Source organism: Peromyscus eremicus, chromosome 4, assembly GCF_949786415.1.
Source record: "Peromyscus eremicus chromosome 4, PerEre_H2_v1, whole genome shotgun sequence".
Lineage (NCBI taxonomy): Eukaryota > Metazoa > Chordata > Mammalia > Rodentia > Cricetidae > Peromyscus > Peromyscus eremicus.
Genome location: NC_081419.1, coordinates 86,886,728 through 86,899,380, shown reverse-complemented (window position 1 = coordinate 86,899,380; position 12,653 = coordinate 86,886,728). Strand labels below are relative to the sequence as shown.

General features: G+C 42.1%; 1 protein-coding gene across 1 annotated transcript in view; it reads left to right on the top strand.

Annotated features, from left to right (window-relative positions):
- Ryr3 (ryanodine receptor 3) overlaps positions 1–12,653 on the top strand; it is a 359,592-nt gene that overhangs the window by 152,158 nt on the left and 194,781 nt on the right. Inside the window, exons 26-28 of the mRNA XM_059258921.1 lie at positions 586–794; positions 1,373–1,547; positions 11,149–11,357. Of these exons, the coding sequence (XP_059114904.1) occupies positions 586–794; positions 1,373–1,547; positions 11,149–11,357 (593 nt within the window). The remainder of the gene's footprint in view (positions 1–585; positions 795–1,372; positions 1,548–11,148; positions 11,358–12,653) is intronic.

Below are 12,653 nucleotides of genomic sequence, written 5' to 3'. Positions count from 1 at the left end.
CTGTGCATGCCTACTGACAGACATTTTTACAATGTACATTTCTGTGACCCAGCCCTATGGTGAATACATCTTCTTTAGGGTAGCTAAGCTTTTCAGGATACCTGATTACAGAATCAAATCACATTTATTGTCTCTCATCCTTCAAAACTTGAATGCCAGATTATTTAGAGGTCAGAAAATGACAGTTTCAAGTTAAATTCTATTACCTGCAACTTACCCTGGAAGTACTGAAGGCCATGGTGGTTCATGAGATGGAATCAGTCCTGGATTCGGAGCTTTTATTCTGTTTATTCTGTTGCTGAACAAGTGATGGAACCTCTCTGACCCTCAGTTTTTCCATCCTGACATTTTAAGGTTATTGTGAAGAAGTCACTATGAAGTCAATATTCAGTAAATGTTGGCTCATGTCATTGTTGTGATGTCATGACAGTAATGATGAGTGTTATGGGATCAACAAAATGCTCCACTGGACAGTGGGAGGCCTATGACCATCTTAGTTGTTAACATCAAGTTCCTTGAGGAATACATAATTATTAAAAGTCTGTGACCTCTCTTTCCCTCCTCCCTATCTTCTGCTTCTCACAGTAGCTGACCCCACTGTTGAGAAGGTCAGCATAGACAAGATTCGATTTTTCCGGGTAGAGCGGTCATATGCCGTAAAGTCTGGAAAGTGGTACTTTGAATTTGAAGTGATAACTGGAGGAGACATGCGTGTTGGCTGGGCCAGGCCAGGCTGTCGTCCTGACATTGAACTGGGGGCTGATGACCAAGCCTTTGTGTTTGAAGGCAGCAGGGTGAGTCCATTCAGTAGCCACACTCCATCAAGACAAGTTTACTATTCTAGAGTTTTCCTTGGAGGCTGGAACTACTGGGTGTCTGGGTCTTAGTCTTCAGAGAGGATAGCTACCACCACTGGATAATAGACACTGAATGAGTATTGTATAGTGATTGCTTCTTTGCTTTTGATTCTGAGAAAGCGGAAGACTATATCCCACACCCTCTCAGTAATCACCTCCACTTCTGCCTTTTCCCCCATGATGGTTGGCTCTGCTCCAGGGGTAACCCATTCAACACTATGAAGTCAATGTACTGAGATTCTTTTGTATGCGCTAGGAAGAATTGTGTTTACTGTCAAGGCTGACTATGAACCAGGAAACTCAGGACATCTTATCTCATGACACTTGTGTATCCCAATTTCATTTATCTGTAAGATAGACCCCTACTCCTGTGGGCTATGCGTGATAGACTCTTTATAGAGATCATCTGCCACTAGAAATTAGGAGATCCTGTTTCTGTGGCCATTTCTCCAGCTTCTGGGATTCTTGGGCTTTTTTTCCCTCTTCTTCTCTAAGACTGTGGTCTTGTTTTGCAGGGTCAGCGTTGGCATCAAGGTAGTGGGTATTTTGGACGAACTTGGCAGCCCGGAGATGTGGTCGGGTGTATGATTAACCTGGATGATGCTTCCATGATCTTCACACTGAATGGGGAGCTGCTGATCACCAACAAAGGCTCTGAACTTGCCTTTGCTGACTATGAGGTTGAGAATGGTAAATCCACCACAAGGGAAACACGGGCGGGCTGCTGGAGCTTCGTAGCACTCTACTAAGAGTACACTATCCTTTCCATATTCAAAACCCCAAGAGAGATGGCCTTCCATCCTTTATGCTGCAAGTTCTGAAGAATCAGACAAATAATTGTGACAGTCAGTGTGTGATTGTAAATATACATTCAGTCATGAGGCTAATTCCATGTCCTGTGCCCTGACATTTTAAGATTCCCCAGATTTGCTTTAGTGCAATGGAAATGCTAATTGTGTATGGTGGAATGTCCTTGGCAGGAGAGAAAGAAAAATCAGTGGATTAAAGAGTTATCCTTTTATTCTGATTTGAATTGTCATTCTGCCTGTTTGTGTAATTGAACTTGATGCTTTGATGAGAACCATTGGAACACAAAAGCTAGATTTAGCTGTTCCCTTGAATGAAATATAATTGATTTTGAAATTCAAACACACTGGGAAACCAAAGCAGAGTTGTACTTATTATTGGCCATAGATGGAGGACAATCAGGGCAATGCTTGCAGCGACACAAAGGAGCAGTTAGCGCTTATTATTTTTCTGTCTGCATGACCGTACAAGATAGACACAGATTGTTGGCATTTGAAGAAAGAGTGCTGGACTACAAACTGGCAGAGCTGCTCCTTTTAAACTGTGCAGCTCCTGTGGAGACTGCTTGACTGCTCTGGGCTTCAGATTCTTCATCTATCAGTGTAAGACGATAGAAATAAATTCCATTGTTCTTCCCAGATTTGAAATTCTGACAGTGACATAACACAGCTGCGTGCTCATCCCTGTGCTGTGTGTGTGCTGCACTCAGCGTCATAATTTCAGATAGGAAGGATGCTGTTCTGAGTCTGGAGACAAGAGCCCTCATCCTACACCTGCCTACTTGTGACATCTTAACCTCTATGAGCCTCATTTCCCCCTCCGTAAATGATTAGAACTACTTTTAGCCAGAATTTCTGAGAGGTTATGAACATAAAGAGTCTGTCTAAAAGACACTAGAGAGATGTAACTGCATGAGCAAGAGAATAAAAATATATAAAGCCATATTCACATGATAGAAATGTTCATTACTTACAGAGTGTTTTAGCTTTATGAGGACATACTTTTTACAGGCACCTGTTGTCTGCAATGTGCAAGTCCAGCTGAACCACTCAAGAGGTCTCCAGGAGTCTAATATTGGGGGAATTAGAAAGGTTGCAGCTGAATCTGTTTTCTTAGAGAAAAGGAATCACTAAATGCAGGTGGGGGTCATACTTTAATGCCTTTTAACAGATGTAAGATCCATTTTGAAGAATGCCCTGTTTGGAGAGTTGAGTGGGAAGATGTGTATTGCCAGCAGATGGAATGGCAACTGTGTAGCTTTGGATGCAAATGAAAGACACACAGCAGAGGATATGGTCCCAGCATGTACAGTGCTGTATCCCTGAGTTCAGGAAGAGAACGAAGGACTAGACAATCCAGGTGTTTCCCCCAAGGAAAATAGGAAGAGTCCATAGACCAACACTTCTTCCCTGACTTTATTGCTGTGTGACCTATAAGGGGATTATGTATCTACTGCCTTTGGTTCATTAAGAAAGATGAGAATCTTGTCTGACTTGCAGTGTTGGGAACTTTGTGAAGTTTGAATAGCTTTGTATTAAGTATAAAGCCTTGATATTCAAGGTATATCCCACCTTGTTAAAAATGCAGAATCTCAGTCCCACAGCAGAATCAAAGTCTGCATCCTCCCCAGAGGCTCTGGCGATATGCATATACCTTACATTCTGAGAAGCAGTAGTCTAACACAGGAGCAAAGACAAATGGTGGCCATGCAGAAGAGCTCCTTTCTAATTGTGAAGTAAGATGAAAATAGGGAAAGGTGACTAATAATGCAGAACATGAGTTATAAACAGCAAGTGACTAATGCGGAGTGAAAAAATCTCACACAAGTGGCATCTGAATTGAACGTTGAATAAAGAATCCAGAATGAGTAAGTCAAAGGAGAAGAAATGTAACCCCATTAAGATGCAAGGAGACTAGTGTTGTGGCAGCAGGAAGCCTCAGGAAGGGGTGGGACAGTAAGAAGGCAGAGATTTATATATGGGATGGATAAATGATAGAGCTGGCAAGGTAGATGCAGTGTAGATTGTGGCCTTACATGTCAAGACTCAGTCTTCTCATCCAAGAAATTCATGTCTAACCTGAGCTGAGCATCCTGGGACTTCACCTTGTGAAATGGGCATACTACAGTGTTTGAGCAGAGAGATGCTGTCAGAGAGAACTGAGAGTAGCTCAGTTTTCAAAGATTATCTGTGCTGTGATGAAAGAGATGCCTTTTTTGTGCAGGGACATGATCTGACCTTCAGAATAACAAATTCTATTCTTAGGACGCTGTCTGATAATAGACTTGTACTGTAATATGTTTGTGCATTATACTGTAGTATTGTATCTGCTTTAATAATACAGAGACAGGATAATTGGAAGGCTCTTTCAGCTCTGTGATAGCACAGGAGTGGGCAGAGCGATGGTTGAAAGGAAGCTGATGTGTCATTCTTTAATAACAACAGCCCAGAGGCCAGTGATAATCATACCGCATCTCTTTGTTCGGTACAAAACATGGAATAAGGCAGCAAATCTTGCCTTGACTTTTAAGAGAACCATCTGTTGAAACTAAACATCATGTCTTGTAATCACCTTAATGTATAGTGCCCTATGTACTGGTACTCTTCAGGTCACCAGTGTGTCATCCTAGATCCAAGATCCTCAGTAGGGATTGTTAGGTCTTCTGTAGAAGAGTGAGAACAACCATTGTAGGAAGTACCTTCTCCTTTGTCTCAGAAGAGTTATGCAGTCACTGTTGTCTCTATCCTCTTCTGCATCACAAATAGTAAGCTCTTATCTGTTTCATTGTCTCCTGGTCTGGTCCCTGGCCTAGACCATCATAGCACTTAATATTGTCACAGCCTCGTGAGGCTTCCAAAGTAGAAACTTTGCAGTTAGGCTTCACATTACCTTCACTTAAAGCAAAGACAGAGAAAATCTGAAGATTCTGCCAGACCTTGGGATGAGACAGCTGGAATAGGCTTTGGTGTGTGCAGTCCCCTGAGGAACATCCTGTCTCTTACTACAGCTTTGGAGTTTACTACCCATTGGTCTAAGTCAAAAAGATCCCTGAACTCTGCTATAACAGCTAGAGTTAGAAAATAAAACTTATTTAATGGAAATGCCCCTGCCATCTGTGGCCTTGTGCGAAAGGGTCCTGTTAATATCATTCTCTCTCTAGATGGTGCTGTGCTCAGAAACTTGATGTGGCATAGAAGTGTCGCCTCCTGTTTCTTGAGCATTCTATGCATGCTCCAGTCATCACAGGGTTGTCTCTGAATTCCATCTTGAGGCTTAGCAGTAAATACAAAGAATAAAAGCACGTGCCATGGTTGACGTTCAGAGTAATACCCCAAGAACGGCCCAGGGTCATCTAACCACCTCTCTGCAAGATCTGTATCTGCCCTACCACTAATGATGCTCCTCATGTCTGTCTATAGATTGAAATGAATGGCAATCAATCATCATTTGGATTTTCCAGATAATTGTTTCTTTCCAACCACCAACCACTGTTAGGAGTGATTGTCATGAGATATTGTGGGCCATGACACAATTATAGCTTATAGCAATTGATAATTCAGGTGTCAACCTACCAGAGGAATTGTTCTCGATGGGATAATCTATTGAGCAAGGCTTATAGGTCACTGAGTCTGAAAACTGTTGCCTTCATCTATAATTTCACTTGTGCAAGAACAGTTATGATATATCCTCATTACCATGCATTTTTATGTAATGTGTATATGTAATCTCATGATTGCATCTCAATCTTTGGGTACATACATTTGTGGGTGGTCAGGAAGAGGACTTCTCACTGAGCTGTACAATTTTGATATATGGACAATATGCTAGGATATGCTTCATGGCTGGATCTGTTGTTTCACAAAGACTGTAGACCCTTCAAAGCCTACCTTGTTCCTTTAACTCAGACTAACACAAGAAAATAACAATTTCTCCTCAGTCTAAGACTAACTGCACAAATTTTGCTCACTTTTACCTTGGAGCAAGTTCAAACTAGACTAAAGGCCTTTGTAAATAGATCATAAGTTTAAAACTTTACAATTATGCACAAGGTCAGAGTTGCAGGTGTCTAACCAAGGTTATGTATATAAAGTTCCCTAAGAAAAGCATGCCAGTTCTTCACTTGCCACATCTGCTCATAAAGACCTAGGTCTCAGAGTTTGTCACACTGGGCACTGTGTCCCCTCCCTGTGGTCCTGAAAGCTTGAAACCTTGTGTTGCCATGGTAAATGGCTCGGCGTCTTATTGCTTACCCTAAGAATGTTCTTTTGACCAATAAGAGGTAACTCTTGTAATTTTTTTTTACTGCTTCAAGCCTCCTGTAAAAAGAGGATTTTTAGGCTAGATGGGTAGAAGTAGGAGGATTAGAACAGAGAATTAGAGCTAAGAAATTATAGACAATTAAGACAAGGAAAGTAGAAGAATAAAGAGACATGTTTGGAACAGCATGCTTGTGAGAGAGAGACTTCCTTTCACTTCCTGTAGCAGCTAATCTGAACCCTGAAGATAGTTTTCAGAGCTGGACTCTGAGGCTATTGATAAACCATCAACCACATGAGATTTAAAACAAAACAAAACAAAACAAAAAACACCCCCTCTTAGTCACGAAACTAGTATGAGATACCACGCATATAATACCAAGTTTACCAGAACCTGGGATCCTCTGAAAATTTTAAGTTCATGCTTTCTTCTCCTTGCTCTCTTGGGATGGCAGTTCTATATACATGGTTTGATTTAATTCCATTTGCATACAATCTTGAACCTCTTCAAAGTTGTCTGCATAGTCACATCTTTTTGCTGAGTGTAAGGAAGGGGCAGAGGAAGATGGCATTTTTACTCCTTTTATTTATCTTCTTCCTATATCTCCAGTCTCATTTAGGCTACAGGTTAGTTGGTCATGTATGTGGTGACTGTCCTAGTTTGTGACAATAAAATCTATGCTAATGGTAATGTCATATGGCCTTGCCAAGTGGGTCCTGTTATCCATATAAACTTCAGAGAGTCATATGGATCCCTGATCCCTGTGTACAGGTAGACCTGTTCCTCTAAGGGAACTGTGTGTCTTCAACAGCCTAATCAAGAGGCAAAATGGTGAACTATATGACTCAGCAGCATTTGCAGAGGGAAGGAAGATCTAGCCACAAAGCAAATTAGTTTAGAGTAGACTTGGAAAACAGCTACCCTGGCTTCTACCTTTGATGTTTGCTCTGTAGTTCTATTCAGACCACAAGTGTCCACATACCCATGCTACAGTTTGCCTAGTAAAATTGAGCAAGTTACTTAATTCCCTAAGTCCTGGTTTCTTCATCTGTAAAATGAGCATAAAGACATTAAATCTGTAGAGTGTTCAGCCCAGCATTCAGAAAGCAATTGACAATTACTTGCTGTTGTAGTTTATTGCAATATTGTTGCCCCTCTCCCTTATCTGTCATGCGGAATTATAAAGTTACATGAACTATTCATGCATTGAGTTGAAAAGTCCCAAGACAGTGAGATGGTTAGCTAGAACTGGTTGCATAGATGGAAAGAGTTGAGTGAATGTGGCCAGCTATCAAATCTACTTCTCCAAAAGAGCGAGCTTCATGTAAATTCATCTTTCTTCTATGACTTCCTAGGTGTCCTTTGCCTGATTCAAGCTTTAACATTACCTTCTCTTCTACTGTATCACTGAGCTTCTGTAGCTCTACCACTTAGCCCCCCCAGGGGTCCCCAACACTTACCTCCCATTGCTCTAGCATCTGTGACTTCTATTGCTTTTATATTTCTTCTACTGTGTTCAGCCTTCCCCAGAAGAGAGGGCTCCAGCCCACAAGGACAGTTACTCCATTCTATAACGTGATATCCTCTACCCTCAGACATACTGCCAATTAAATCCAGGGCATTCATCCCTGTACCATCTATCTACTTCTATCATACTGACTAGCAGCTAGATTGTGACTCAGAGGGTATGAGATCATATCATACTGGTAGTCCTCCTCATGACCTTAGTCAAGTCGGTCAGTGCCTTAATTCTTCAGTTTCATCCTAGTTTATTACTATCTTTTAATAATAATGAAGAACCCAAGTTCCTTAGGGGGAAAAAGACTCAAAGCAAATAATACTTCTCTCACTTTCATTTGTTGGTGGGTCTGTCTCAAGGCTAAGTCATCTTTTTGCTGCTTCCCACTCAGAATTTTATACCTGCTGAGTGTCTATCCCACAATTCTACAAAAGAGGAAAGGAGAAGAAAGTTTCTTTTTTTTTTTCTTTTTTTTTTTTTTTGGTTTTTCGAGACAGGGTTTCTCTGTGTAGCTTTGCGCCTTTCCTGGGACTCACTTGGTAGCCCAGGCTGGCCTCGAACTCACAGAGATCCGCCTGCCTCTGCCTCCCGAGTGCTGGGATTAAAGGCGTGCGCCACCACCGCCCGGCTGAGAAGAAAGTTTCTTAAAGTTTCCTGGTCTCTGCTCACATCAAGCTTGGAGTGTTTAATATCTGGGCTCTAAGATAAAAGCGCCATAGTATTGCATTTCTGGCTTGAGTTAACCCTTTGTCAGAACGACTGAAATACTGTCTTGGGAGAAAGGTGGTTTACATCAAAAACATTCACTCTTTTAAATTCCATTCCCTGTAATAAGCTCTTTGAGATGGGAGTAGTTCCTCTTCATCCCTGAAGTCTAGTTACAACATGTATCAGAGTCCCCATCCCACTAAGGAACTAGGAACGTTTTCTGGTAATCTTTGTTCTACCCTGTAGTCAGATTTCCAGGTAACCTGTTTATAAGTAGCAAGCATAGCATTGCTAGGGCAGCTTCTGGTTTAGTCTACTGCCTCTCTGGAGTGACAGGGCCAGAGATCTGGCCCCAATGTTTGGTGGCCACCAGAGGACTCTGTCATTCTGCTAGGAGGACATTAATGTTCTCTAGTTTTAACAATGGTACTAAACATGTCTTTATCCCAAATATGTTTGTACTTCCTAATACCACCAACTAGTATGCAATGCTCAGTTCATCTATGTGGACACCATGGCTTATCTGGCGAAAGTGCCTGTATATAATAAGAATGCCATGGCTTAGAGGACAATATGTAAGTACTTACTCTACAAAGAATGCAGTTTGCCCTTGGGATATGAACAATATAAAAAGTTCTTACTGTTTGACATAATGTCTCAAAATTGCCCTTTTTTCCCCAGAAAAGATGAAAATGTCTTCCTGAAACACATTATTTCACACACTAAAAAATATTAATAGTAAAATCATTTCTCCTAGTAGTGGCACCAGTTTTCTTTGTGGGGAGCCCCAGTGCCTGCATGAGGCATCAGCCTCAGGGATGTTCCTTCCCTTCCTGGTCCTCTCTGCAGCTTCAGCTGTCTTCCAGCCGCCTGCCTCCCACATCCTCCCAGATCCAAGATAATTAGTGCTTTCCCTACTTTCCTGATTTGTTGGTCTACAATTATGATTTATAAATAACCCACAAACAAGAACGCCAGACAATCTGAACTTCTGCTTTGGTCTGTTGTGAATGTTTAAGTATGATCAGGTCATAGAAGTGAGCTTGGAGAGATGGCAGTAGTGGTGGAAAAGAAAGGTCGCAATGTGTCTGGCGTAGCTCGGCTCTCGTGTTCCTCCTCAGGTGAGGGGGACAGCAGACAAGGGGGTGGAAGTTTATAAACTAGCAGCAATATAGTCTTAGTAGTCAACGCTCTCAAACACAAAGGACCTTTGACCTCTCATTCACTGATGAGCCATCTGAGGCCCAGAACAGTTGAATAATTCTCCCTGCACTTCATTTTTATTGTTGAATTCTGTTCTTTGTCAGTGTCGTGTAGGTGCATGTATCCTGATTACATGTCCCACACAGCCCTCTTCTTTCTCCCTCCAGTCCTTGTCAGTGACCTCTCATCCCTTAGAGTTCCTTGCCCAGATTCTTGACTTTTGGTTTGATTTTGTGACCCATTTAATTTAACTAGGGCCATCTGTGTGACCTCTAGATTGGAACTATCATTGGAACTCATGGGGTTGCCAATAAGAACACAACTAAAGGTATAACTACCACTGTTACTGAATCTATCAAGAGCTAATAGTTATTAGTGAGGGGCAAAGCCCCTTGAGTCCCACCTCCATCCATGCCTGACTGTTGATAGGCCTATTCTTGTGAAGATTCCATGTAGACATCCACACTACCAACGAGTTCATAATTACAGTGGCTGTGTCTTGCCCAGAGGATGCCTTATCACAGTCCTACTCTCTGTCTTCTGGCTCTTTCCACTGCTGCTTCCAGAATGCTTTCAGAGGGAACGGTATAAATGATAAATGTCTTGTTTAGGGCTGAGCACTCTTCTACCACTTATTCTCCACACTTTGGGCATTCACCAACATTCTGTGGAAAGAGAGACTTCTCTGTTGAAGCATGAGTGTAACACTTCTCCACGGGTATAAATACATGTTTAGAAGGCAGCTTGACACTATATCAATGCAGCTGAACAACAGCATCTAATTATCCTCCTTGGACCTAAGCACTATTCTTCCATGGGCCATGTGTTTTTAACCAGGTTTACAGTATGTATCTTGGGTTCCCTGCAATGGGGGCAGGCCTCAAATCCAATCATAAAACACTTGTTTAGCCCCCATAAGAGTAGTATCAATGGATACACTGTCATCTTTTAAATTAACTGCAGCATGTGTACTTAAGATCTAAAGTTACTGTAGTAAAGAAATTAACATATTTGTTATCTCACATAGTTGACCATTTTCTTGGTTTTTATTTGTTTTTGTTTTGTTTTGCTTTATGTCTATTTTGTTTTTAGTTGTGTTTTTATTTTCTAAGACACGGTCTCACTGTGTAGTCTGGCCTGGCCTCAAATTCCATGTGTAAATACTCTGGTCTAGATCTTTGGATCTTCCTGCCTTAGCTCCCAATGGCTGGGATTACAGTTGTGCCCTACCGGACACCATGTCTTCATTGTTGTTACAAAATTGGTTTGTTTCTATTTATTTTACATGTATGGATATTTTGACTGCATGAATTTTGTGAACAACTTGCATGCCCTGTGCTGGCAGAGGCTGGAAGAGGGAGGGCTTTGGGTACCCAAGGACTGGAATGGTTGTCAGCTTCCATGCAGATGCTGGAAATCAAACCTGGGTCCTCTGGAAGAGCATTCAATGCTCTTAACTGTTCGACCATCCTTCCAGGCCCTAAGATCAGTTTTAAATAAGGCATAGATAATAGATTTCACTTTTTTCAAGTTCGTTTTCCTCTTTCATCTTAAAAACACTCGTAGCTGCATGATGTTTTTCACAAAGCAATTTGAAGAAAATTCACCTTTCTCTCCCGTATACTAAGGGCAGTGTTGTGTCCAGGCAGCTTCCTGTTGTTGATTTTGTGTGCCAAAAAGACAAGAGAGGGTTGTTTTCCTGAAGCTCCCAATCTGAACAGGAAGTACAGCTCCAGCCTCTCCACAGCTTCCCCCCAATGGTACCTCCACACTGAAGCCACAATCTTTATTCTGCAGGTTTTGTGCCCATTTGCTCTCTGGGACTGTCACAGATTGGCCGCATGAATCTTGGGACAGATGCCAGCACCTTCAAATTTTATACCATGTGTGGCCTCCAGGAGGGCTTCGAGCCTTTTGCGGTAAATATGAACCGAGATGTAGCAGTGTGGTTCAGCAAGCGCCTCCCAACGTTTGTGAATGTGCCAAAGGATCATCCCCACATAGAGGTAACCTTACACCATGGGTGGTCCCTGCAGGGCGAGTGGGCCAAGGCCTTAAGTTTTCACAAAGCCTGCTGTCAACAGGAAATGGTTACCTAAGCCCCCACCCTAGCTGCCTACCAATCACATCCTCAGGTCTTCATAGCTACAGTTGCAGACCCTTTAATTTACAACATCCCACAAAAGCTAATACTAATAGCCTTGTACACAATTTTCCAGACTGCTTCCCAGGCTAGGTCACCAGATTTTTTTTCCAGCATTCCTACAGGGGCATTGCCATGGTACTTTAGTGTCCAGAGACTTAAAACATTGTTTTCTCCACAAAGTTGAACAATTCTACCTAGCATTATATATGATAAAAATATGTGTTCCTCCATGTGTATAACTTACCTTTGCAGCCTTATTTACATTGGTGCTGTTACTAGCATTTAAGCTGAAGTGGGAGACTTTATTATGGCGCTTCCACCTTTAAGGAAAGCAAAGAGCTAAAGAGTGTAAGAAGCCAAGTTTGGGTTCTGGATCTGTTTTGATGAGACCCACCATGATTTTTCACATGATGGACATGGGGAAAGGAGTGCTTTCGAATAAAGCAGCTTCGTTGCAGTGTTACTTGGGTTCAAGACAGTGGTTTGCTTCCAACTGACTCTAAGCCTCCCACCTCACCTTCTAGAAGGTCTGAACCTGGCAAGCCCCAGCTCTTAATTGCTCCTCCCCCATTGACCCTCACATTTGGGGGTAGATTGTATTTCTCTGGTTGCAGGATAACCATTATTTTAGAAGTGTGGTTCTAAATCCTGGAGATCTATAATAGACTAATAGACTCTAGACTGGAAAAATAGAAGGTCTGATAGAAAGTGTGTTAGAAGGCACTTGTAAGTTTAGTGCCAGGGAGGCAAAATCAGCCAGATCCTTGGCGCTTTTTAGCCAGCCAGCCCAGCCTAGTTACTGAACTCCAGGGTAAAGAGAGAACCTGTCTCTCAAGACTAATTGTTGGCCTCCACACACAGGTACATACATGTTCTTGTGCTTACATACACACATGTGCACCCATATGAACACACACACACACACACACACACACACACACACACACACACATACATACACACACATACACGAAAGTAAATTATTAATAATTCAGGTTACCACTCTGCAGTACCTGTGGTCCAACACCATAAATTGTCTCAGGATTTAGAGCCGGCTCAGGACATCTCAGCTCCAGGGCTGGGACTCCAGCACTGTTGGAAACCTATGGGGTAAAAGTACCCTCTGAGAGAGCTTGTGTGGTTCTTCCTGAGTTTG